Genomic DNA, 26904 nt, shown 5'->3' on the forward strand with positions numbered 1-26904 from the left:
AATTATTGTAAGCCCAATCTTCTTGAAATGAAAGAATTCTTATGTGGAAGCATAACATACCGGTAGGTTTACATCCCTACTTAGGAGTTAATAACAATTCTCTGCACAGAAAAAGAAATGTTGTCATCCATCTAAATCTTACATTACTGGGAAGACTAAAGATGAGCTCCTCAGTATTTATCATTCATTGATCATTCATTTCACTGCTGATTCCCAAACTCTAGTCCTCCAAGTGTTTTAGACTTCAGTTCCCAGAAGCCTCAGCTTCTCTGGCCAACGATCAGACCTCTGGAGCCAAATCCAGAACATCTGGAAGACTATGGCGTCTACACAACTATCTATCTATATATATAAAAGAGTGATGGCATCACGGCGACCCACAAAACAACAAAACTACAGGCCCCCCAACCTCGAAAATTGACAACACAACCCATCATCCACGCCTCTAGGTTGATACAACAAAAAGAAAAGAAAAATAAAGTCCTAATTAGAGAGAGAGGAATAATTGCTTTTATCCAATTGCTGCCAGTTAGAAGGCTAAGCTCCTCCAACTTGGTCTCCTAGCAACCCAATAAAAAATAATAAAAAACACTAAAAAATTAATACAATAAAATACTATAATAACAGAAAATAACTAAAAATAATACAAGAAAATAATAAAATATAATAAATAAAAATATAACTTACAATAAAATTAATTAAAAAAATGCAAGTAAAGTCAAATAAAAATTACACAACAATTTTTAACCAATACCACCACCACTTTGCCACAGCAACACGTGGCCGGGCACAGCTAGTACTGTATATGAAAGAAGTGGAGCCACAGGGAGACACAAAAGGCAGGCAGGGCTTTGCCAAATAAGAGCCTTTGCTCCCCTGTGAAATTGTCCTCCAGCCTCCAATTTTCTAGCATTGCAGTAACATAAAACCTGAGTTGAGCATTTAGAAATAGGGGTTCAGGCATCCAAAGGGAAAGGCAAATTTTCCAACAGAGTTCAAATATCAAATATAAGAGTCCTAGGGTCGAACAAGTTCCAGCCTTTCACTCTCTGCAGTGCTAGCAATCGGGGGGACTAAAGAATGTGTCATGAAGGGGGAAGAATTCTTCCAGGGAGGGCAATGCTTCCAAGTCTCCCTTAGATTTGTAAAATTTTTCATTTCTTTATTGACCATGAGGTGACATCCACTTATAGTAATCCCTATGGCTTCCTGAATAATGTGTTTGCAATGAACAAATGGTTGGCCTCACAGAACTCAAAAAGTCACTCTTCTTCTTTATTTCTTGGCAATTTTGGTGCCAAATTAGTGATTTCAGTAGGCACTAAATGATGATCTCCCTGGTGCCATAGCCTGCCCTTCAAAAGTATGTCCCGAGACATGGCTGATTTCAGCATTCACACTTTGTGAATGTTTGGTTCAAAGGAGAAAGCTGGCTGTCTGAAAACTAATCATAGAAAAGCTTCAATAGATTTCTGTCTTTTTTTCTTCTCTCCTCCTCCTTTTGCCCAGCTTTGCTCTTGACAAAAAACCACCTGCTTTAATTTAGAACAGAATGGCCTCTTTCACAGAAAGCGTTTCTTTGCTCCCTGGGTTCAGCGATGCCACCTCAGCTCGATTCGCGATTCTCTGCTCAATCACTCTGTTGCCAGGAGACAGAAAATGGCTTTTTATGGAGAGCTCATCGCTAGACAAAGGGTTGACTTTCTCTTTCCTGAGGGTGCCATCTTTATAGAGCTAACCTGAAGTCACTCACTTAGCGAGGGTGCTAATGGGGTAAAGAGATGCACACTCGGATCGGTTGTGCATACCTTGGACCTCAGAGGAAACGGGGAAGAGAGAGAACTTGGTAATAAAATGCTTTGCACATCTACTGAAGAGTGCTTCATTTTTAAAAAGGCTGATCTGCCTCAAGGTGCAGACAGAGAGCTAATATACATTTTATTTTAAAGTCAACTAGTTTCCTCCTGAATCGCGCTATTGGTTTCAAATCTGCACAGCATCTGCCATTTGCTTCATCAGTAACAGCTCCATTGATCTGATGGGCATACAGAACCTTGCATTTTACATAGATAACACAGCCATCCCTCCAAATTTGTGGGCTTGACTTTTGCAGGTTTGATTATTCACAGGTTTCATTAAAAGTTTCTCTAAGGATTTCTAGGTCCTCAAGTGCAGCTCTGTGGTCAACGTCTGCCCAACAATGATCATAGATTCTCATCGGAAGGTCAAAAAATTCCAAGGGAGAATACCGGCAGAAATTGGCTATAGAGTTGTGCTGGAGAATTTAAAGACTCCTAGAGAAGTATTTTCTCAGATAAACAACTGCATTTTTTTAATTTGAAGTTTTCCACCTCTATGAGGCTCTTGTACCCCTAAGCTCTGCATATATGGAGGGTTGATTGTACATAAGAAATGTTGAGTCAAGCGCATAACTAGCCAGTATATTGTGGCAGTTTGAATGTAGGACTAGGATTCTGGGAGACCAGGGTTCAAATCCCTGCTCAGTCATGGAAAACCATAGAGTGGCTTTGGCAAGTCACACTCTCTCAGCCCTCTGAATAAATCCTGCCAGGAAAACCATAGGTTATGGTCACTAGCATAATGTAGCATTCTGAATGTTGTACTAGGACTCTGGGAGACCAGTCAATCATGGAAACCCATTTGTGGAAGCCACACTCTCTCAGTCCTAGGGAAGAACAAAACCCTATTCTGAAAACATCATAAATCTGAATCAGACTGAATGCACTTAACAGCAATAGTAGAGAGATTAACTACTCCAACCATGATCTGAACTGAGCTCTTCGGGCATTCTAATTGAGATGTTTGTTTTCAGCCCAAATTTGGATATCACCTTGGACTGTTCTGAAAGCAAGTCTGTGGTCCTCATAAATGCTGAAAAGTTCTGTGGGATGCAAAGGCTTTAACAGGTTATTGCTGGAAGCTCCACAAAGATCAATCTGACTGTATGCCAGATGATGTAGAAATCTGTGCCATACATAATTTATTTGGGAAGTTAGCAGACCTAAAGTGCAGCTCAAGCCATTAAAGTCATGGAAGAATGGACAGGCCTATTCATGGATAATGAAACTAAATGCTTTCCCAGTACATACATTCCCCCTGACTATTCCATTTTATCAGGGACAGTCCAGATTAACCCCTTACTGTCCCACTTTTTCAGCTGCTTGTGAAATGTCCCAGTTCTTCCCTCTTCCCCCACCTTTCCTCCTTTCTTCTCTGCTTAGTTCAGTTGCTTTCAACAGAGTTCAAAGTAATAATGTACAGTAGAGTCTCACTTATCCAACATAAATGGGCCGGCAGAATGTTGGATAAGCTAATATGTTGGATAATAAGGAGGAATTAAGGAAAGCCTATTAAACATCAAATTAGATTATGATTTTACAAATTAAGCACCAAAACATCATGTTTGACAGAAAAAGTAGTTCAATTCGCAGTAATGCTATGTAGTAATTACTGTATTTACGAATTTAGCACCAAAACATCACAATGTATTGAAAATATTGACTACTAAAATATTGACTACTAAAAGGCAGACTGCATTGGATAATTCAGAATGTTGGATAAGCGAACGTTGGATAAGTGAGACTCTACTGTAGTTTGTACTTATCAGATGGACTGGAGGAGAAGTATTGCCCCTTCCAGGAGCAATGTGTTGGGTTTGATGAATCCAAGGCTGGAGTTAAAATTGCTGGAAGAAACATTAACAACCTTAGATATGCAGATGATACCACACTGATGGCCAAAAGCGAAGAGGAGCTGAGGAGCCTTATCACCAAGGTGAAAGAAGAAAGTGCAAAAGCCGGGCTGCAGTTAAACATCAAGAAAGCCAAGATGATGGCAACCAGACTGACTGATAACTGGCAAATAGAGGGAGAAAACGTGGAGGCAGTGACAGACTTTATATTTCTAGGCACAAAGATAACTGCAGATGCAGACTGCAGCCAGGAAATCAGAAGACATTTCCTTCTTGGGAGGAAAGCAATGTCCAATCGCGATAAAATAGTGAAGAGTAGAGACATCACACTGGCAGCTAAGGTCTGCATAGTGAAAGCAATGGTATTCCCCATAATAACCTATGGATGTGAGAGCTGGACCATATGGAAGCCTGAGCGAAGGAAGAGAGACGCTTTTGAACTCTGGTGCTGGAGGAAAATCCTGAGTGTGCCTTGGACCTTGGCAAGAAGATCCAACCAGTCCATCCTCCAGGAAATAATGTCACTGGAGGGAAGGATATTAGAGGCAAAGTTGAAGTATTTTGGCCACATCATGAGAAGACAGGAAAGCTTGGAAAAGATCATGATGCTGGGGAAAATGGAAGGAAAAAGGAAGAGGGCCGACCAAGGATGAGATGGATGGATGGCATCTTTGAAGTGACTGGCTTGACTTTGAAGAAGCTGTGGGTGGCCACAGCCAACAGGCAGCTCTGGCCTGGGCTGGTCCAGGATGTCACCAAGAGTCGGAAGCAACTGAACAAGTAAACAACACTATCCCATTGTTGTTTTCAGTGTGGTGATATAGGAAAACTGGAGAGGGTAGACTTGCTGAAAGAAGCCAGACATTTTTAAAGCGTCCAGCTTGTAAGAAGAGAGCACATCTTCTCCGAAAGCCAGCCTTCCTACATTCAGCGCTAATGAAGCCCTGCTTCCTCTTTCGTGCTCTTTCTGTTTCCTACCTGGGAAAAACCTTTGCTTCAGGCACATCTGCATTTCCCAGGTGCAGAATACAGCTGTATCACCCTCCTGCCATGAATGTAATCCAAGTACACAGTAGCATTATTTTGAATATGCCAGCAGACATTGCCTTTTGGGGGTATAGCATTCAGCTGCTATGCTTTTAAAAAGGAAACCTGAACTCAAGACAATTAGAAGTTTGTTGGAACGTGTATTAGGTCTTATTGAAGAAGTTTTTAAATTCTTCAGTCTCCTTCTTATTCTTAATGTAGTTGCATTACAAGCAGTCTTGTGTCTTTCTCCCACCCTGTGAGAAGTTTTGCTTGTATAAGAAGCTTTGATGGACAGATAATGATTGAATGGGGTGTTCTACAAAAGCTGCCTTGCACTGGCAACAAGAGGATATTGGAAATACTGTCCTTGTCCTCTGATATGAGGCCTGCCTTCAACAGTTAAATCTCCCATACATTTCAGATCCATGCTGATAGTATCTCCAAGAGTAACACTTTGGCTAGACTCCTGTTACAACTTACACTTAATTAAGTAACTTCTGCTGGCCTGACTCACCAAAGCCTGATGGAAACATCATTCAGCTTTGTTCTCATCACTGGTAGAATGTTCCTCCTTCTCCCCAATCGTGTCAGAAGTGACTTAAAAACATAATGCAAGTTGCTTCTGGTGTGAGAGAATTGGCCATCTACAGAGATGTTGCCCAGGGGACGCCGGGATATGTTACCCTTCTGCTGGGAGGCTTCTCTCATGTCCCACAAGCTGGAGCTTACAGACAGGAGCTCACTCCGTCTCATGGATTTGAACTGAAAACCTTCAGGTCAGCAATCCAACCTTCAGGTCAGCAGTCTAGCTGGCACAAGGATTTAATCCATTGCACCACCACAGCCACCCAGGTATCTGATGCCCAGAAATGTAATTTGGAGGACCTGTCTTGTATTCATGACCACTACTTAGTAGATTTCGTCCTCTCCTCTCTTAACTGCTAAGTTCAAATTACTGAAGCCCAGTTTGAAGCAATTAAAGTAAGATGAGGACAAAGAGGGAGAAGGAGACAGAAACAGGGGCATTTAAAAAGTAGCTGAAAAAGGTCAGATCACTGAGGACTAATTGGAACTATACAGAATCAGGATAATTGGAGGTAAACAAGGCCACCTCTCAGATGATTTTGCTGTGGATTCCTCAACTGACAAGAGCCTTTGATGTCCTTCCAACAGTATCCTTCTATGATATTGGAAGTGCCTTGCTTATTGCACACCTGGATGTTGTCATCAGGAGAGATATGGGGTTTGGGACCATTTCATGAAAAACACCTAACCAAACATGGGTTTATACCTCACTGGCTTTCCAAGACCAAGCGCGATTTCGGCAAACTCTGTATTCTGTTGAGAGCCAAGTATTACTCAGAAGAGAGCGTGACATACAGTAGAAAACAGGACAGCTTTCTGGGAATTTGATGAGAAATTCAAAGGAATCACAAATGTAAATCACAGCAATTGAAAGCCCTCCAGCATCTCTACATACCAAGGTATGGGCGGATGATGAATCGGGACTTTGAACAACAAGAAGGTAATATATGTCTGTTAGCTGTCACTGATACCTGATGGGATAAGATTCAAGATTACACTGCCACGGCTGGAAGATTATAACTTGTTCAAAAGGAAGAGACCCAAAAGAATGGAAAGTAGCAGTACATGTATGGAATATATACATTTATTTGGGAATTCATGAATCTAAATGTGGGAAACTGTGTTGAAAACCTCTGGTTAAAGAGAAGAAGGGAGAAATGGAAGTACAGTAGAATCTCACTTATCCAACATAAACGGGCCAGCAGAATGTTGGATAAGCGAATATGTTGGATAATAAGGAGGCATTAAGGAAAAGCCTATTAAGCATCAAATTAGGTTATGCTTTTACAAATTAAGCACCAAAACATCATGTTATACAACAAATTTGACATAAAAAGTAGTTCAATACGCAGTAGTGCTATGTAGTAATTACTGTATTTACGAATTTAGCACCAAAATATCATGATATATTGAAAACATTGACTACAAAAATGCGTTGGATAATCCAGAACATTGGATAAGCTAGTGTTGGATAAGTGAGACTCTACTGTATGAGGACTGTGGCTGTGCAGACGAGACCACTCCAACTGGAAGATTATCGGCAATGTTTCCATGAAATAGAAGACAAAATTGTTCAAAGAGCCATAGACATCAGGGGGACTTCAATTATCTGGGCAATTTGATGGAAATCTCACTGTACTGAGACTGGAATTTCCAATACATTCTTGCTTTCCATTGCTGACAGTGTCATCTTTCAGGAAATGAGGCCTGCTATCATGGACTTGGACCAGACCAACAAGGATGTGCTAATCATTGAAGTGAATGTGGCAGGAAACATATGTGCCAACTTTTCTCAACAAATGTGAAAATGGAAGACAAAACTGATTTCAGAAAACCCAAAGAAAGTTGAAAGGATCCCATGGCAAGGGGGAAAAATCAAAGGCACAAAAATGAGATGAAAACAAGAAGTATGTGCATAGAATACAGTGGGGGAAACCAGACTTGGCAGTGGCGCATGTGTAGAGGACCTAAATGTCCTCACCATATCACAGGTTGAATGTGAGCCAAGACATGATTCAGCTACTAAAAAGCCACACTTAAATGATAGTAAAAGCTTAATGTGCAGATCATGAGAAATAATAGTTGGTTGGGCAACATCTGGACTAATGTGTCCTGTTCTGGAAACCAGATGTTAAGAAAGGCATTGAGAAATCGGAATATATGTACAGAAGGACAACAAGACTGTTGTGGAGCCTGGAAACCAAGTGCTGTAAGGATAAGTTGGAAGCGAAGAGAAGATGACAGTGAGTATGAAGAAAGAACTTGACAACATCTGAGGAACCATTATGAAGATGAGAAGACCTGTCATCTCTTGCTCCAGATACAGCAGTGGTTCTCAACCTGTGGGTCCCCAGATGTTTTGGCCTTCAACTCCCAGAAATCCTAACAGTTGGTAAACTGGCTGGGATTTCTGGGAGTTGTAAGCCAAAACACCTAGGGACCTACAGGTTGAGAACCACTGAGATACAGAAATACTGGAATGAAATGATGGGGAAGCTGATTTCAGTTAAGCATTAAGAGAAACGGTGTAGTGCTAAAAACCATTCAAGTTGGGAAAGAGACTGCCTCAGGAGGTGAGGGCCTTCTTTTGGTTGGAGACCTTTGCCAGAGGTCCTTCCATAGAGGGTAGACAACTATCTGTTAGGGATACTGTAGTTGCAACTTGTGTTGTGCATCCTGCATTAAGCATGGCATTTGATTGCCAGTTCCCAGTATGCCTTACAGCACTGGGATTTTATAATACGCACATAAAATCATATAGTTTGAAAAGACTTTACCTGTGGCTGGACCTGTAAGATTAGTAGAAATATACTGTGGTTGAGGAGGGAGGGTAAGGGAGAGAGGGAAAAATATAGGATGATTTGGAAGACAAATGTTAGAGGAAGGGGAGTAGTACTGTTATGATTATGAATATAAAATCCAATAAAAAAATTTTTTTAAAGTTTGAAAAGACCACCAGGATAATGCAATCCTCAGATATGGGTCCACGATTTTTGTGATTCCGTTCTCTGGCTTGAGAAGCTGTTTCGAGAAGCAGTGATTGTATCTAGAATTGCAGCTTCTTTGCATCGAACCATGGACTTCCATGAGAACCATTAAGAACTAGACCAGTGGTTCTTCAACCTATACTAGGATTTCTGGGAGTTGAAGGCCAAAATATCTGGGGACCCACAAGTTGAGAACCACTGAACTAGACCAACTTCCAAAGTCCTTCTGAGGTTTCTGACTCTTGATCATGTTGAGCTTTACCTAGAAAGATAGGAAGTAGATACAGTAGAGTCTCACTTATCCAACACTCGCTTATCCAATGTTCTGGATTATCCAACGCTTTTTTGTAGTCAATGTTTTTAGTACATCATGATATTTTGGTACCAAGTTCGTAAATACAGTAATTTCTACATAGCATTACTGTGTATTGAACTACTTTTTCTGTCAAATTTGTGGTATAACATGATGTTTGGTGCTTAATTTGTAAAAGCATAACCTAATTTGATGTTTAATAGGCTTTTCCTTAATCCCTCCTTATTAACCAACATATTCACTTATCCAATGTTCTGCCGGCCTGTTTATGTTGGATAAGTGAGACTCTACTGTAGCATGTACTTTCCAACATTTTACAAATGAAAACCAGGACACATTCATTTCAGGCAAAATCAAAGTGGGGCCAAGCCGGTAAAAGTTATAAACGAGGAAGAAAATAAGAGCTTGGAAAAGCTTGTTGCTTTGTCTTGAATCCTTTGAGAAAGGTTAAGGTTCTCCCTCCTCTCCTTTCCCTCTGCTCAGTTAAGGGAAAATTATTTCTTTTAATTTTGAAGTAAGTTGGGAACCAAAGAGGGAAAGTGGGAGGAGGATGGAGAAACTGAGGCATTTAAAACAGAAATCCACACATATATGTAATCTTAGGAATATTTATAAGAAAACCTAATATAATGCGACCTTGTTTACATAATCATAGATTTGTAAAATTTTCTTGAATTTACATTATATGCCTGAATATTCTAAAAGACAATATGTCTAAAAGACGTATTTGCATGTTTGACAATGCTAGAGTTGCTAGGGGCTGGGCTTTGGCACAGGCTGGTGAGCAGCCTGCTGCAATAAATCACTCTGACCATGAGGTCATGAGTTCGAGGCCAGCCCGTGGCGGGGTGAGCACCCGTCAATTCAAAATAAAAAATAGCCCCTGCTTGTTGCTGACCTAGCAACTCGAAGGATAGTTGCATCTATCAAGTAGGAAATAAGGTACCATTTAAAAAAGTGGGGAGGCAAGTTTAACTAATTTACAATGTTGGAATGAGGAAGGATGATGAAGCAACTGCTCCCCCCTGTGGCCAGAATCGAACATCCCCTCAGGAAAAGGTTAAACTGCCTCTGCGTCTGTCTGTCTCTGACTCGGTTCTATGTGTTTATGGGCATTGAATGTTTGTCCTATATGTATATAATGTGATCCGCCCTGAGTCCCCTTCGGGGTGAGAAGTGTGGAATATAAATACTGTAAATAAATAAATAAATAAATAATAAAAACCAGGTGAAAATACAGGACAGCAGAGGATTAAATGGGACTGTGCCTACCAGATCAGGACAGTTGGAGGCTATGGATACACACAAAGTTGCTATATGTGAATTTATGCAGTGCATGATTCTGGGGCTTGAGTGCTGACAAATTATATCCAGCCCTGTTTCTCTGTCTGGGAGACGCAGGGGGCACGGAGCGAACAAGGCCAGGCAGGATGAATGGAAATGTATTGCTCAGAGGGGAGAGGCCAGAATGTTTTCTTCAGCCAGCCGTGCAAAACATATGTTTGTCTGAACCATCTGATTGAAAACCAGAAGGACGTCGATTTGCTTTCAGTCATGACTTGGCCTTTGAGAAGAGCATCTTGCTGGCTGCCAATCGGAAACCACGGCTCCTGGGAGCAAAGCCGCCTTGCCAGAAGCTGGCCACGTCCCTCACGCTGGGACTTCTCCATCAGAACAGATGGGTTTTCATTGCTTTCTGCAATCTCCATGTTTGAACAGCATCTTCCCGCGCCACACATGGGGTAACATTGGCTTCCTAGGAAATGCCTTGTGGCTTCTTATCAACACTTAATAAGAAAACTAAACAGGGCTGCATCAAATTATCCTAAAGTCGTAGGCATTACTTCTACTAGAATACATCTGTTGAATCAGTTGTCAAACACTGTAAATCAGTTGTCAATACATCAGTAAATCCCACTGATTGAATGGGTTTGCTTGAGTTGGTTCTCACAATGGGATTCAGGCCACAGGTCAAGTGTGTTGTTGCTGTTGCTATGCAGTGCTCTCGAAATAGTTGCCACTTTTCAAGAAGCCCGAAGCAAAAGATTCAGGTCCCTGCCCACAAATGTGTGGGAAACAAGGATGGGAGCAAAAGGTGTAATAGGAGATTAATATGTACAGAAGCAGTTGTTCAAATCCTTTTTAGTCAGAGAGGAGAACTAAGCGCTGAAGTCAAATTGTTGTTTTTGTTATCTTGTGCTTTCAAGTCAACTCCGATTTATGGCAGACCTCGGGCTATTTATTTGGACCCCTATTTATCATGGCCAGGCTTGTTTAAAGGGGATTTGCCATTGCTCTGTTCAGTTGCCAAGAAAATATGACTTGCCTAAGGCCACCCAGCAGGTTTCCATGGCTGATTTGGAAGTCAAACCCTGGTCTCCAGAGTCATAGGATGCGTCTACACCAGACATGGGCAAGCTTCGGTCCTCCAGGTGTTTTGGACTTCAACTCCCACAATTCCTAACAGCCTACCGGCTGTTAGGAATTGTGGGAGTTGAAGTCCAAAACACCTGGAGGACCGAAGCTTGCCCATGTCTGGTCTATATTGTAGAATTTATGCAATTTGACATTGCTTTAACTACCATGGCTCAGTACTATGGAATCGTTGAGGATATAGTTTTACAAGGTCTCTAGCCTGTCTGGCCAAAGAGTGCTGGTGGCTCAGCAAACTACAGTTTCCAAGATTCCATCACATGGAGCTGTATCTCTTCAAGTGGTGTCAAACTACTTTATTTCCACAGTGTAGCTGCACCCATAGTCCAATGTTCAAATCACCAACTTCTTGGAAAAGATTGGTCGTTAGGATGGATTGAAGGACAGACCTCAGGCTATTTATTTAGACCCCTATTTATCATGGGGTTTTCATGGCCAGGCTTGCTTAGAGGGGATTTGCCATTGCTCTGCTCAGTTGCCAAGAAAATATGACTTGCCTAAGGTCACCCAGCAGGTTTCCATGGCTGTCAAACCCTGGTCTCCAGAGTCATAGGATGTGTCTACACCAGGCATGGGCAAGCTGTTAGGGATTGTGGGAGTTGAAGTCCAAAACACCTGGAGGGTCAAAGTTTGCCCATGCCTGGTCTACAGGTTACCATGGCTGATTGGGGAGTCAAGCCCTGGTCTCCAGAGTCATAGGATGTGTCTACACCAGGCATGGGCAAACTTTGGTCCTCCAGGTGTTTTGGATTTCAACTTCAAGGAAGAGAAAGAAATAGTGCTACACAAAGGGCTGCTGCCAGGTGCAGGGAGCAAGGGCCACTTTCAAAGAGAAGCTGAGGACTGGTGGAAGTAAGGGAGATTCCTCCAACACAGAGAGAAGAAACATCATGGATGGAGATTTGAAAGCTCAGTTGATAGCAAGAGCAAGTGGGTGCCCTTTGACAGCAACTTAGTTTTGGCGGTCATCTATTTATTTATTTATTTATTTACAGCATTTATATTCCACCCTTCTCACCCCGAAGGGGACTCAGGGCAGATCACATTAGACATATAGGCAAACATTCAATGCCTTTTAACATAAAACAAAGACAAACAAACATAGGCTCCGAGCGGGCCTCGAACTCATGACCTCCTGGTCAGAGTGATTCATTGCAGTGATTCATTGCAGCTGCTCTCCAGCCTGCGCCACAGCCCGAGCCCAAATCTAATGCATAAATCACATTATATGTACAATGCTAAGAAGTTTCCATTGTGAACAAATTTATACAGCGGACAGCAGCAGAAATAGAGTTTGGCCAATAGTATTTTCATCCATGCCTTGTACGATGCTTTCTGCAGTTGAGAATTGTATATTAAGGCTTAATTCACAGTGGACAGTTATTGACTTGCTATTCCAGTTTGGAGTTGCATCGTGTTGGCATAGTGCATCTCCACACGCAGGTAGTGATGGTGCACTGAGGGGATTTGGCATGGCAACCAGTGCCAGATGTCCTCTTTTGCTGTGGTACCTGCACATGGAAATGATCTTCACACAGTCTTTACATCTCCTTGCAGGGATCTCTCCAGCACAACTGGGACCACACATGCACGCTTTCTGGAGCCACCCCCCTCTTTCAGCTCCATGGGATCATCCAAAAGCTCCATCAGCACCAGCCATGGCATCCTATCCACAAGCCCAGACCAGAGGTGAGTCAAGACAACAGAACTTTTCTTCCACTCTTTCCTTTGACTAAGAATTAGGGGTGAGCTGTGCAGGAAACCTTTACTTACAAAAGCAAGGTAAAGGTAAAGGTTTCCCCTGACGTTAAGTCCAGTCATGTCTGACTCTGGGGGTTGGTGCTCATCTCCATTTCTAAACTGTAGAACCGGTGTGGTCTGTAGATACCTGCAAGGTCATGTGGCTGGCATGACTGATTGGAACTTGCCCCTTTTTCAATGTGACATCCTTCTCAATATTTAAACATGGCTGTCTCTCTCAGCCATCTCTTCTCCAATGTAAACATCGCTCTCTAGAATCATAGAATAGTAGAGTTGGAAGAGACCTCATGGGCCATCCAGTCCAACTCCATTCTGCCAAGAAGCAGGAAATCGCATTCAAAGCACCCCCGACAGATGGCCATCCAGCCTCTGCTTAAAAGCCTCCAAAGAAGGAGCCTCCACCACAGGAGAGAGTTCCACTGCTGAACAGCCCTTCTCACTGTGAGGAAGTTCTTCCTGATGTTCAGATGGAATCTCCTTTCCTGTAGTTTGAAGCCATTGCTCTGCGTCGTAGTCTCCAGGACAGCAGGAAAAAAAGCTTTCTCCCTCCTCCCTATGACTTCCCTTCACGTATTTGTACATGGCTCTCATGTCTCCTCTCAGCCTTTTCTTCTGCAGGCTAAACATGCCCAGCTCTTTAAGCCGCTCCTCATAGGGCTTGTTCTCCAGACCCTTGGTCATTTTAGTCGCCCTCCTCTGAACGCTTTCCAGCTTGTCAACATCTCCCTTCAACTGTGGTGCCCAGAATTGGACACAGTGTGATTCCAGGTGTGGCCTGACCAAGGCAGAAGAAAAGGGAGCATGACTTCCCTAGATCTAGATGCTATACTCCTATTTATGCCGGCCAGAATCCCGTTGGCTTTTTCTCATTGAGATTCATGGTATCCATCCCTTTGACCATCTTGTTCACCCTTTTCTGGACACGTTCCAGCTTGTCAATACCTTTCTTGAATTGAGGTGCCCAGAATGGGACACTGTATTCCACACCAGGACTGAACCAAAGCAGAGTTTAGGGAGTTAAACAGACTAAACTTCTCAATTGAACTATCTCTGATTTTGGGATTTTTTTTTTGCCCCATTTTCTTGCAAATAATAACTTTAAGGCAGCGAGGGGACATGTGATCCTCCCCTCTTCCCGCACATCCCTCCCAACCCGAGCTGCTTGTTTTCTCCTGTTTACATGGTCTTAATTAGCCATCTGCCAAGATCTCGCAGCCAGCTGTGGATGGGTTTGCGCCTCCCTTACCTGCACTGCTGGAAGAAGCCAAAATGCGTCGGGAAGTTAGGTTAATAAGCTGCTCTGGGATTATCTCTCCGCTGCCAAGGCTGCTGAAGGAGGCAAGGCTTGTGTCGAGCAGGAGGAGGCAAAAACGCTCCGAGGCTTCTGCGTTCCGTTGTGGGCTGCTGAATTGTACTTTCCTCTTACCGCTTTGTCACATTAGCACTGCCAATGCTTGCATATAATGTTCCTGATGTACTTCTGGGAAATCAATTGTGAAGCGAGCTTGCAAGAAACCAAACTGTCTAGTTTCTGTGTGTGTTTTCCAACTTAGAAGAAATGAAGCACCTTCAGCCTTGTAGAGCAGCCATGGGCAAACTCTGGCCCTCCGGGTATTTTGGACACCAAATCCCGCAATTCTGGGAATTGTGTTAGGAATTGTGGGAGTTGAAGTCCAAAACACCTGGAAGGCTAAAATTTGCCCATGCCTGATATAAGTGGAGTCCTGTTCCTCTTCGGATGTTGGTGGGCTTCCATTCCATCATCACAGCCAATGGTGAAGGTCCAGTCTTATCCAGACAATAAGTTGCCCACCTGCAGCTAGAGAAAAATAGTGGTCCATCCACTTTAGCAGCCTGTTTTCTGTAAGTTCTTCTAAGGCAAGGCTGTGGGGCTGAACAATTCTCAATTCCGCTTCCAGCCTGGCCACGGCGATGTGTGAGGGGAACAGATTAATTAACATCTCAGTGGATGAAGAATCCCCCTCTAAGGTTAACAAAGGAACATATGAATAAAGCTGTTTTCTAGTGGCTGGTTCATTTATACTGTCATGTAGACCTCCCAAGCTAGATAGTGTGAGAAGAATTAAGAACCACTAGCCCTCGGGCCTCTGATCCGTGGGGCTAAGGAGGATTGCAGCCATGGCCCCGTTCTCCCTTGCATTCATTTCTTAAACATAAGGTTAAAAAGGTAAAGGTTTTCCCCTGACGTTAAGTCCGGTCATGTCTGACTCTGGGGGTTGGTGCTCATCTCTATTTCTAAGCCGAAAAGCCGGTGTTGTCCATAGACACCTCCAAGGTCATGTGGCCACTGGCATGACTGCATGGAGCGCCGTTACCTTCCCGCCGGAGCGGTACCTATTGATCTACTCACATTGGCATGCTACCAAACTGCTAAGTTGGCAGGAGCTGGAGCTAACAGCGGGCGCTCACTCCGCTCCCGGGATTTGAACCTGGGATCTTTCGGTCTGCAAGTTCAGCAGCTCAGTGCTTTAACACACTGAGCCACCGGGGATCCTTCTTAAACATAACACCTTTTTATTTTAAATCTCATGCTTCCATCACTTGGCATCAAAGGACGGGTAAAATTAACAGAATGTCCTGGTAAGTGCAATATCCTGGTATTGTTTTGTGAGCCTTTTCTGTTCCTACCCTGGCTGATTAACTTGCTTACAGCTTATAAGCAAGTGATTTCTGCAATTCTTTGTAATTGTTTTAAATGGCATTGAATTATTGCCATGTTGAGTCCCCCCCAGGGTGAGAAGGGCGGGGTAAAAGTATAATAAGTAAGTAAGTAAGTAAATAAATATAATGATGGCAAGGTGAAGATCCACCAGACAAAGGTGAGATCCCCGAGACTTTCCTCCACTTTGCTGCACCAAAAGGTAGCAATGCCACAGAAGGGCCAAGGTAGATAATAACGGCATGCCTTTGGTCAGCGTTTGCTTAAGGATGCAATGCCTTGGCCCTTTTGATCCCACAGCATCTCATTAGGTGGTGGGATTGCAAAGAAGGGGAATCTGTAAAAGGAAGAGGCGCCCAAACCTTTGGCCTGGCGTGGAGGCAGATGGATGATGAGCTATCCTTGCCCTTGGCCCACATTCATTCAGCTTACTAAGTCTGGTAGTAGTTCTGCTCCTGGGAGACTGAGCACTGGTCTGACTACAGATGCAGCCAATGCAGCCAGCCAGGCTGTCTGTCTAGCATTTTTAATATGTGCTAAAGGCAACAGTGGGCAATACCTGGCCCTCAAAATATCATTGATGATAGTTCTTTGTGTCCAAAGTCAACACTGCAATGGTAGGAAGATGATAAGAGTAGCATCCCTTCTCCTTATGGAAAGCCATACATTCTTGATGCCTGCTGTAAGAGAGCATGGATCACAGATTTCAGATCATGAGATATGGCTGCTTGGGAGTGCAGACATTTCAGGAACATGTAATGAACTGTATAACACAATAGTGGTTCAACACGTAAGTAGTACACAATATGTATATTGGAGCATCATATACATATAACATTCACAGAAACAATACTCAGTCCTAAGGTATATAACTCAAAAGTATCTAACTCAGTATTATAAATCAAACAAAATGATATAAATCTCTGCAGTCCTAAAAGGATTGGATTGGCTTAAAGGCAAACCGATTCAGAGTCTCTGCAGTTCTGGAAGGATTCCTCAGGACTCCACAGGTTTTGGATCAATAGTCAAGCCAAGTAGACAGAGTCAAAGTTGATGTAGCTCCTGAGTAGATGGTAATATATCAGTTCACGCTGTTTACATGCAGTTTACATGCCGTTTACAACTGGTTCCCGGGTTTTATCCCAGTTTCGGTAACCCTTCTTCTGGTAAGCGGCAAATTATTTCTTTGTTGATGGCTCTGCATCAGGTATTCTTAATTCTTAATAGAAATAAAAATAAAAGGAAACTTATCTAATGTTGTGCTCTTTATAACATATAAATCATCAATTATATAGACCTTGTGCAAATAGACATGTCAAAGCACCCCAAGGTATGCGGAATGCTAAGTTACAAACAAGGAATTACCTTTTTCCAGATATAGTAGTAAACATATCTACTCACATGTTTGCAGTATCAATATGCTGCTGTGGATTTTGTGGTGCGAGCAGCCATTCATGGTCCCCTAGTGATTTAAATGCCTGATTACAGGAAGCAGGTGAGGTCCAATTTTTTTATTTCTGTTAAGAATTAAGAATACCAAAGCTACATCAACTTTGACTCTGTCTACTTGGCTTGACTATTGATCCAAAACCTGTGGAGTCCTGAGGAATCCTTCCAGAACTGCAGAGACTCTGAATCGGTTTGCCTTTAAGCCAAGCCAATCCTTTTAGGACTGCAGAGATTTATATCATTTTGTTTGATTTATAATACTGAGTTAGATACTTACGTGTTGAACCACTATTGTGTTATACAGTTCATTACATTGTTTAGAATAGACATCTGTGTTTACTCAATAGTATTTCAGGAACATGGCCATAATTTGGCTGCATTTTAGTTGGTACAACTCAACTATGGATTTTGTTTTTACTCGTGGACACCAAAGCTGGCCATTTTTGTTTTGTTTGTCTCTAATGAACTTGCAAGGGTTTGACACCTGGGTTTGACTTTCTTTGATTTCTCAAATGACCCTTTCTTTTCTCAGTTCCAAAATGTCCTCAGCGAAAACATTTTCATCCAGAGGATCATCTTCCCGGTCACCAGCAGGTTACGCTCGTTTGTCGACTGATGAGACTACTGCTGAGCAGAAGGACAGAACAGGTGGGATCAAGGATTTGGATGCTAGGCTGGTTGCGAAAGAAATACCACACACACCAGGGTCCTACACAAAAGCAGAGCACCAGCTGCAGAGTTTCACATCTTTCCCACAGCAGCTGTTAAACCAGGTGTTTTGGAGAAGAAAAAGAGACAATTCAGACCATGGAATAACAGCCAGATACAGTTGTGGGAAAGAGAACAAGGATGCACTAATGGATGGAAGGCACCCTTCTTTTCATTCCTCCTGGGACCCCTTTATGCTCTAAAGGCCCCAGACAGCTCCCCCAGGAAGCACATGTGATTTCCTGTCCCAAAGGAACTCATTGGCATCACTAGACTCACAAAAAATTGAGGACCAAGGCCCTTCAGACTCAAGATGTGCACAAAATTTGCATTTGTTAACGTGCATCTATAAAGACACACGTAAGGAAGAGATCTGAGTTACAAAGAATAGATTTGGCCCCAGAAAAAGGAAGCTTACTCCACCGTCTACACTGCAATTCTTCAAATACAGTAGAGCAGGGGTCCCCAAATTAAGGCCCGGGGCCAGATGCGGCCCATCGAAGCCATTTATCCGGCCCCCACGGCACAAGGGCAGAAGGGGGTTGGGCTAAGTAACCCAAGGGGTCTCTTCTTCTCTTACAACCCTTATCATTATTATTATTATTATTATTATTATTATTATTATTATTATTATTGACACAACGATGTTGTATGACACAGCAAACAAGATAGATATGCTGGATTTCATATCACAAAATCACAAGTCGAACACTTCCCAAGCGTCTAGGACTGTGTGATGTATTTTCGGATGATGCGTGCAGATCCCAGCAGGGTGGCCTTTTGCAGTTGGCAGATCGTAATTTTGTCAATGTCTATTGTTTCCAAATGCCGGCTGAGATCTTTTGGCACAGCACCCAGTGTGCCCATCACCATCGGGACCACCTGCACTGGTTTCTGCCAGAGTGTTTGAAGTTCAATCTTGAGGTCCTGATAGCGGCTGAGTTTTTCCTGTTGTTTTTCATCAATTATTATTATTATTATTATTATTATTATTATTATTATTATTATTATTATTATTATTATTGAGGCTGAGTGGCCATCTATCAGGGATGCTTTGCTTGTGCTTTTGGTGCACAAAGCAGAAGGGGATTGGACTCAATGGCCCAAAGGGTGTCTTCCAACCCTCTTTTGTATTGTTATTGTTATTATTTATTTATTTATTTATTTATTATTGCTCGGTGGCCAACTATAGTCCGGCCCTCCAACGGTCCGAAGGATCGTGAACTGGCCCCCCTGTTTAAAAAGTTTGGGGACCCCTGCAGTAGAGTCTTGCTTATTCAAGCTCTGCTTATCCAAGGTTCTGTAATATCCAACACAGTTTGCCTTTTAGTAGTCAATGTTTTTGTAGTCAATTTTTCAATAAATTGTGAAATTTTGGTGCTAAATTCATAAATACAGTAATTATTACATAACGTTATCGTGCACTGAACTGCTTTTTCTATCCATTTGTTGTAAAGCATGATGTTTTGGTGCTTAATTTGTAAAATCATAATATAATTTGATGTTTAATAGGCTTTTCCTTAATCCCTCCTTATTATCCAACATTTTTGCTTATCCAGTGTTCTGCCGGCCCATTTATGTTGGATAAGTGAGACTCTACTGTATTTAGATACGTATTGTATCACCAGGCAATCTTGTTTTCTGTCATTTACATTCAGGATACCCAACTCCCATTAAAGCTCACTCGAGGGCTTGGTTTTCAGATCTGTCATCATCTTTATAACTTTTCGTTACTCTTCTTAAACCGAGAGTAAACAGAGTGCTACTTGGGGTACAGCGAGAGCCCTTCCAATGCCAACCATATATATCTTGATTTCTGAAGAAATGCTGCATGTTGGGTGTTCTCTTGATGGCATCTTGATTGGGTTGCTGTGAGGTTTTGGTGCTGTTTAGCCATGTTCCAGTAGTATTCTCTCCTGACATTTCGCCTGCATCTGTGGCTGGCATCTTTAGAGGTCTGTTGGAAGTGAAGCAAGTAGAGTGTGTACCCTGTTTCCCAAAAATAAGACAGCCCCAGAAAATAAGACCTAGTAGAGGTTTTGCTGAATTGCTAAATATAGGGCCTCCCCTGAAAATAAGACCTAGGAAAGTTTTTGTTTGGAAGCATATCCACCAAACAGAACACCTGAGTATACGGGATCGGTAAATGTACACACCATAGAGTGTTGTACATGGAAATAATGGTAATAACAAGAAATTCTTGATAAGATTCACAGTTTGGTTATGCTGATTTGTGATGACAACTACTGTACAGTATATAATAAATGTTCATTTTTTTGTTCAACAATAAATGTGAATTTCTCTTCACGGAAAAATAAGACAACCCCTGAAAATAAGACCTAGCGCATCTTTGGGAGCAAAAATTAATATAAGACACTGTCTTATTTTCGGGGAAACATGGTATATATTTATATATCTGTGGACTCCACTTGCCTCACTTCCAACAGATCTCTGAAGATGCCATTAGCCACAGATGCAGGCAAAATGTTAGGAGAGAATGTGTTGTCGAAGGCTTTCATGGCCGGGATCACAGGGTTGTTGTATGTCTTTCGGGCCGTGTGGCCATGTTCCAGAAGTATTCTCTCCTGACGTTTCGCCCACATCTATGGCAGGCATCCTCAGAGGCTGTGTGGCATGGATAAACTAGGCAAGGAAAGGAAAAAAATATATATCTGTGGAGAGTCCAGGGTGTGACAAACCGTGCACAAAGAATCTGTGAACCTCACCTCCTCCAAGGTGAACTCAACCACCTAAACTGGGCTCTCCAGGCCAATGGAGACTCCACCACAGACATCAGAAGAGCTGCAAGGCCAAGAACAAGCCAGGAGAGTCAAGACAAAGATCCACCCAGAGGAAAGGTGTCCTTACCATACATCAAGGGAACCACTGACCGCATAGGGAAGCTGATGAAGAAGCACAACCTACAAACTATCTACAGACCCACAAAGAAAATCCAACAAATGCTACGGTCAGCGAAGGACAAGAGGGATCCTCTCTCCTCTGCAGGAGTCTACCGGATCCCATGCAGCTGTGGACAAGTCTACATAGGGACCACCAAACGCAGCATTGCCCAAACAAGAGTCAAAGAACATGAAAGGCACTGCAGACTAATTCAACCAGAGAAATCAGCCATAGCAGAGCATTTGATGAACCAGCCTGGACACAGAATACTATTTGAGAACACAAAAATGCTGGACCATTCTAACAACTATCATGTCAGACTACACAGAGAAGCCATTGAAATCCACAAGCATGTGGACAACTTCAACAGAAAGGAAGAAACCATGAAAATGAACAAAATATGGCTACCAGTATTAAAAAAACTCTAAAATCAAAACAGTAGATGGGAAGCAACACTCTGAGGGCAGAGGAGACCCAAGGACGCTAATGACTGAACAAAGGATGCCCCCCAGGCAAGAGACAAACCTTTCCAATGCTAATTAGGGTGATTAACTGAAACATTAATGCTGGCTTCCCAGTGACAAAGGACTCTTGCCATACCCTGGACTCTCCACAGATATCTATATATATAAATGAGTGATGGCATCACGGCGACCCACAAAACAACAAAACTACTGGCCCCCCAACCTCAAAATTTGACAACACAACCCATCATCCACGCCTCTAGGTTGATACAACAAAAAGAAAAGAAAAATAAAGTCCTAATTAGAAGGAGAGCAATAATTGTTTTTATCCAATTGCTGCCAGTTTAGAGAGCTAATCTCTGCCCACTTGGTCTCCTAGCAACCAACTCAGCCAAGGGAGAGCCAGGGTTCAGTTAGGGGACAGGCAGATTTAGGCCTCACTTAGGCCTCTTCCTCAGATTATCTAATTTGCACTGGATTATATGGCAGTGTAGACTCAAGGCCCTTCCACCATACTTCGGCACAGCAACGCGTGGCCAGGCACAGCTAGTATATATATATTCCTTTTCTTGCCTGGATAAACTAATCCATGCCACACAGCCTCTGAGGATGCCTGCCATAGATGTGGGTGAAATGTCAGGAGAGAATGCTTCTGGAACATGGCCACACAGCCTGAAAGACATACAACAACCCTTAGGAGAGAATGCTACTGGAACATGGCCAGTCAGCCCGAAAGACTCACAGCAACCCAGTGATTCCGGCCATGAAAGCCTTCGACAAGGCATTTTGATTGTTTTTCATTTCTTTCTAGACAACCATCTTTGGTCATTTCTCATCACTAATTTTTCTCATTCCCTTTTTCGAGCAGATTTAGACCATCCTGAGACCAAAGAGAAGAAGACCAGACACAAGCCTCCTTCTCCGCACATCCCGCAAGTCATTGTCCGCCCGGGGTCCAACACCAAGCCCGTGCTTCCTCCCATCCCTTCGGGGAGGAAGAAGCCCGTGTCTACACCTGAAGCGCAGTTGATCCCTCAAAGGCCTTAGCCCTTCTCCTCCCTCTCTTTCTCCGGCCTCAAGGACGGATCAGCCGAGGCCGCCTCTCTTTCTGGATGCTGCTCATCTTTGCCAAAAACCTCAGCTGTGGTTTTATGGCAAAGAAAGAATCTCAAGGACAACACCCATAGTTTTTTGCACCTTTTTCATGAAAAGATCCCAAAGCCATTTGGGTTCAGGAGAGTAGTCTTTCTAAATTTATATATATATAATGTAATTACATTTAAGTTCTTCTGTCTCCTTGCATATTGGGATAAATGAATCCTCCTAGAATGCTGACACTTCCCTTTGGCCTTAGTCATCTGACAGACTTTCTATAACCATTTCTACCTTCTTTTACCAGAAAGACAATCATCTCAGTGCATTATTCAGAGATAGGGAGATAACATTTTTCGAACAGGATGATGAAGTAACCTGTCATTTTACTATAAAGTAACTGAATGTGACATATGTGAGTCTTGGATTATTTCAGTTTAGTATGTCTTACAAGTTGAGGTCCTTCCTTCACTCAAAGTGGCAAATGGGCTCCATGGATGCTTTCTCCTTCAGAAAAGGACCCTGGTCACAAATGGTCAATAATCCAGATAAGTACAGTGTAAATCAGACAAGGGGAAACTTTGGTCCTCCAGGTGTTTTGGATTTCAACTCCTATCGGCTGTTAGGAATTGTGGGAGTTGAAGTCCAAAACACCTGGAGAACCAAAGGTTTCCCGTGTCTGCCAGTGTTGAGAGGCCTATAACAGCTCCAAAGATGGGTTTTATTTTCAGGCCTGGGGTTTGGTGTGAAGTCGGTGAAGAACCCCATCTCTCCCAAGGACCCTCTGCAATGCCAGAAATACAACTTAATGGTGTAACGTTAGAAAGTGTTGACCATTTCCGCTATCTTGGCAGCCACCTCTTCCAAAAGTCAACATTGACACTGAAATACACCGCCTGAGCTCTGCGAGTGCAGCATTCTTCCGAATGAAGCAGAGTATTTGAGGATCAGGACATCTGTATGGACACCAAGGTGCTTGTTTATAAAGCTATTGTCCTCCTAACCCTGTTATACTCCTGTGAAATGTGTGTCAGAGCACGGGGTTTGGATAAACACACATGCAGCGGAAGATCAACGAAGAATCACTGGCACCAATAAAGAGGCTGAAGCCTGTTTGGCTATCTACAAAAGGTTTACTGACAAATGGAAAATTCTCAAGATGATATATACAGACAGAGTTCAGAGAGCAGAGGGAAGAGAGATAACACAGGGAGCTATTTATAATCACCTCTGCTGTCTGATACAATACACAGTTAACTCTTTACACACTCGCATAGTGGACAGCAGACAGAGCATGATGCAATCTCCAGCTCACATTGCAACACTATAACTCAATTACATTTAAACAACTCTATATACAATCATTCCCACTTCAACTTCTACAGACGTCACACTCAACTCCTGGAACGATTCCTCCGAAAAATCCTGCTAATCTCTTGGGAAGACAGGCAGACAAATGCCAGCGTGGTGGAAGAAGCAAAACCCACTAGCATTGAAGTGATGTTCCTACGCTATCAATTCCACATTGACTGGCCACATTGTCCGAATGCCTGATCAGCATCTCCCAAAGCAGTTACTCTACTCCCAACTCAAGAATAGAAAACAGAAAGTTGGTGGACAAGAAAAGACATTGAAAGATGGGCTTAAAGCTAATCTTAAAAACTGTGACAAGACACCGAGAACCGGGGAACCCTGGCCCTTGAACGTTCTAACTGGAGGTCAGCTGTGACGAGCAATGCTGTGGGATTTGAAGAGGCATGAATGGAGGACAAAAGGGAGAAACGTGCCAAGAGAGAGGCACATCAAGCCAATCCTGACCAGGACCACCTTCCACCTGGAAACCGATGTCCTCACTGTGGAAGAACATGCAGATCAAGACTCTACAGTCACCTAAATATCCACTGCCTACACTTGGAAGAACATCATACTCATACAAGGGATCACCTAAATTGAGGTAAGGCCCATGCCTGGTGTAGATGATGCCAGTGTTGAGGGGAGGGCTACAACAGTTCTAAAGATGGGTTTTATGTTCAGGGCTGGGGTTTGTTGTGAAGTCGGTAGAGAACCCAACCTCTCCCAAGGACCAAAACGATGAGCTTTGGAGGCAGACCTTGGCCTCCTGCCTTTGGATGCCAGCCGTGGCTTTTAAAAAATCTGCGTGACGGGGCCCATCTGAAAACCTCTCCACTAGGACTCTTGAGAGCCAAATCTCGGCAATTTCTTCCCAGAAATAGGGAAGAAAAAGGACTTTTAAAAATATCTATGCCAAATAAATATGGTTATTCTATTTGAATTGTGAGCCATTGCCACTGAGAGAATAAATGAATCCCAAGAGATGTGTGCAGCCTCCAAAAGACCGTCTCTCTCTCTCTCTCCTTCCAGAAGCTGAAAAGCAGCTTTAAATCTCCAGGGAGCATGAAAAGGGTTCAAGATGAACCAGCTGGGAGCCATTAGCAAAGCAGGGAGCTTTCAAATACCAGCCGCAGAGCTTGCACAACGCATGTGCAAGGCTTAGGAGCCACATTTTGGGCTCGATGCAAGGTTCCCAAGCTTCATGCTGGCTTGGGAAGCAGATTTGGTGTGGCTTCATGCATTTTGCTCCATGAAGCTCACTTGCCATTCGCAAACATTTCTTCTTGCAGGTAATACAGGAGCTGATCTTTGAAATTCATACCTTTCCTGGTGTGAGTTTCAAACTGAGACGGGACCGAGCCGTGACTCACACACATTAGCACCATTATCCCCTTTTTCATGCTGTTTGCCAGTTAACGCTGTGTGCGAGGAATACGAAGTGCTCACCAAACGGGGCTTTTAACATGGATCTATATATAGAAAGCTCAGTGGGAGGGCTGCTTGTGTTTTTCTGCAATACTTGTGCAATTGCCATTCTGAAGGTTTGCTTCCATCATCAGGTGCTCATCAGGTGCTCAGGGATCCTTCCAACCCTGCGGTTTGTGCCTTTATCGGGTTTAACATTTGTGTAATTCAGGCAATGAATTGAAACCCTTTCTCATTCATTATGGCACACCTTCCCACATTTCAGAGGTGAAAACTGGGATTTATGTGGCCAAGCCACATAGACTATGGTTGCGGTGGTCAATGAGGAAGAAAGCAAAAGTTAGCAGAAGCTGCAGCCTTTTGCTTTGAACTTACTGGAAAGAAATGGGAGACAGAGCCATGACTGTCCTGGAAAGGGCAAGGCCTTCAATTGAGTTGCCTGTGATCTGTTTTTGAACTAAATTTGTAGTAATTAAAGTGAGAGGAGGAGAGAGGCATCTGGGGCAGGTGAAAAGCAGTTTAAAAGTTGATTTTTTTTATCATGTCAGAAGTGAATTGAGAACTAGCCATCTATAAAGACGTTGCCCAGGGAATGCTTGGATGTGTTGCCCTTCTGCTGGGAGGCTTTTTTCATGTCCCAGCATGGGAAGCTAGGGCTGACAGACAGGAGGTCACCCCGTCTCGCGGATTCGAACCGGCAACCTTCAGGTCAGCAGTTCAACCGGCACAAGGGCTTAACCCATTGCACCACTATAGCCCTTAAGAATTGAATGATAATTAATCACAATTATTCCTGACAAATCATGGCAATCATTGGGTATGTTATGGCTGATATAAAATGACCGAGGAAACCAATGAAAAATACTTCCAATGTCTAGTTTCACAACCAAAAATTCAAGACAAGTGTTCTGAACAAAGAATCCTATCATGTCAAACTACACAGAGAAGCCATTGAAATCCACAAGCAACTTCAACAGAAAGGAGGAAACCATGAAAATGAACAAAATCTGGCTACCAGCATTAAAAAACCCAAAAATCAGAACAGTAGATGGGAAGCAACACGCTGAGGGCAGAGGAGCTCCAGGGATGGCTAATGACTCTGAACAAAGGATGCCGCCCAGACAAGAGACAAACCTTTCCAATGCTAATTAGGGTGATTAACTGAAACATTAACGTTGGCTTCCAACTGACAAAGGACTCTTGTCACACCCTGGACTCTCCACAGATATATGTTTTTTCCTTCCCTTGCCTAGTTTATCCATGCCTCACAACCTCTCAGGATGCCTGCCATAGATGTGGGCGAAACGTCAGGAGAGAATACTTCTGGAACATGGCCACACAGCCTGAAAGACATACAACAACCCTGTGATCCAGGCCATGAAAGCCTTCGACAACACAATCCTGTTGTTTCGCCATAAATGAGATCAAATAAACTACAAAGTATTAAACACAAGTGTGTGTGTGTGTGTGTGTGTGTATACCACTATCAATTAGTTATTACATATCCATATAAATTCAAAAAATAAGCACTGTATAAATGTTTTTAGGCTCCTGCATTATACAATGGTCCTGCCAAATCCATAGATGTGGAGGATCATTCCATATCATTAAATGGCAGTGACATGAATGAATAAATATAGCAATTCTATATGTCAATGTACTGTATATAGCAAGCATGGGCAAATTTAGCCTTCAAATTTAGCCTTCCAAATTTAGCCTTTGTGGGAGTTGTTTTGGACTTCAACTCCCACAATTCCCTACCGGCTGTTAGGAATTGTGGAAGTTAAAAGTCCAAAACAGCTGAAGGGCTAAAGTTTGGCCAAGCCTGTTGTATGAGGAAAAGCAAGGGAAGAAGGGGGGGAAAAGAGGGACAAGGGGTATGAGATAAGGGAAGAAAAAAGAATCAAACAAAATGCAAACCTAGGTAACACCAGGCATAAACAACAACGTGATGTTTTGGCATGTCCCCATCAACATCACTACCATTTATTAATATGGGATAGGAGCCTCCC

The 26904-nt window shown here is 42.9% G+C and overlaps 1 protein-coding gene across 4 annotated transcripts in view; it reads left to right on the forward strand.

Annotated features, from left to right (window-relative positions):
- The window catches only part of lrguk (leucine rich repeats and guanylate kinase domain containing), a 97126-nt gene extending 74602 nt beyond the window's left edge, over positions 1 to 22524 (forward strand). For 2 of the 4 annotated variants that reach the window (XM_062981252.1, XM_062981253.1), the window contains 4 exons: positions 12617 to 12748; positions 15395 to 15421; positions 17482 to 17597; positions 21891 to 22524. In XM_062981252.1, the coding sequence (XP_062837322.1) occupies positions 12617 to 12748; positions 15395 to 15421; positions 17482 to 17597; positions 21891 to 22069 (454 nt within the window). In that variant the 3' untranslated portion in view covers positions 22070 to 22524. Of the gene's footprint in view, positions 1 to 1509; positions 1871 to 12616; positions 12749 to 15394; positions 15422 to 17481; positions 17598 to 21890 lie in introns of those variants that run through there. The other 2 variants (XM_008110282.3, XM_062981254.1) reach the window with 2 other exon arrangements.
- The last annotated feature ends 4380 nt before the right edge of the window (positions 22525 to 26904 follow it).

The sequence above is a fragment of the Anolis carolinensis genome, chromosome 5 (assembly GCF_035594765.1).
Source record: "Anolis carolinensis isolate JA03-04 chromosome 5, rAnoCar3.1.pri, whole genome shotgun sequence".
Taxonomy (NCBI): Eukaryota; Metazoa; Chordata; class Lepidosauria; order Squamata; family Dactyloidae; genus Anolis; species Anolis carolinensis.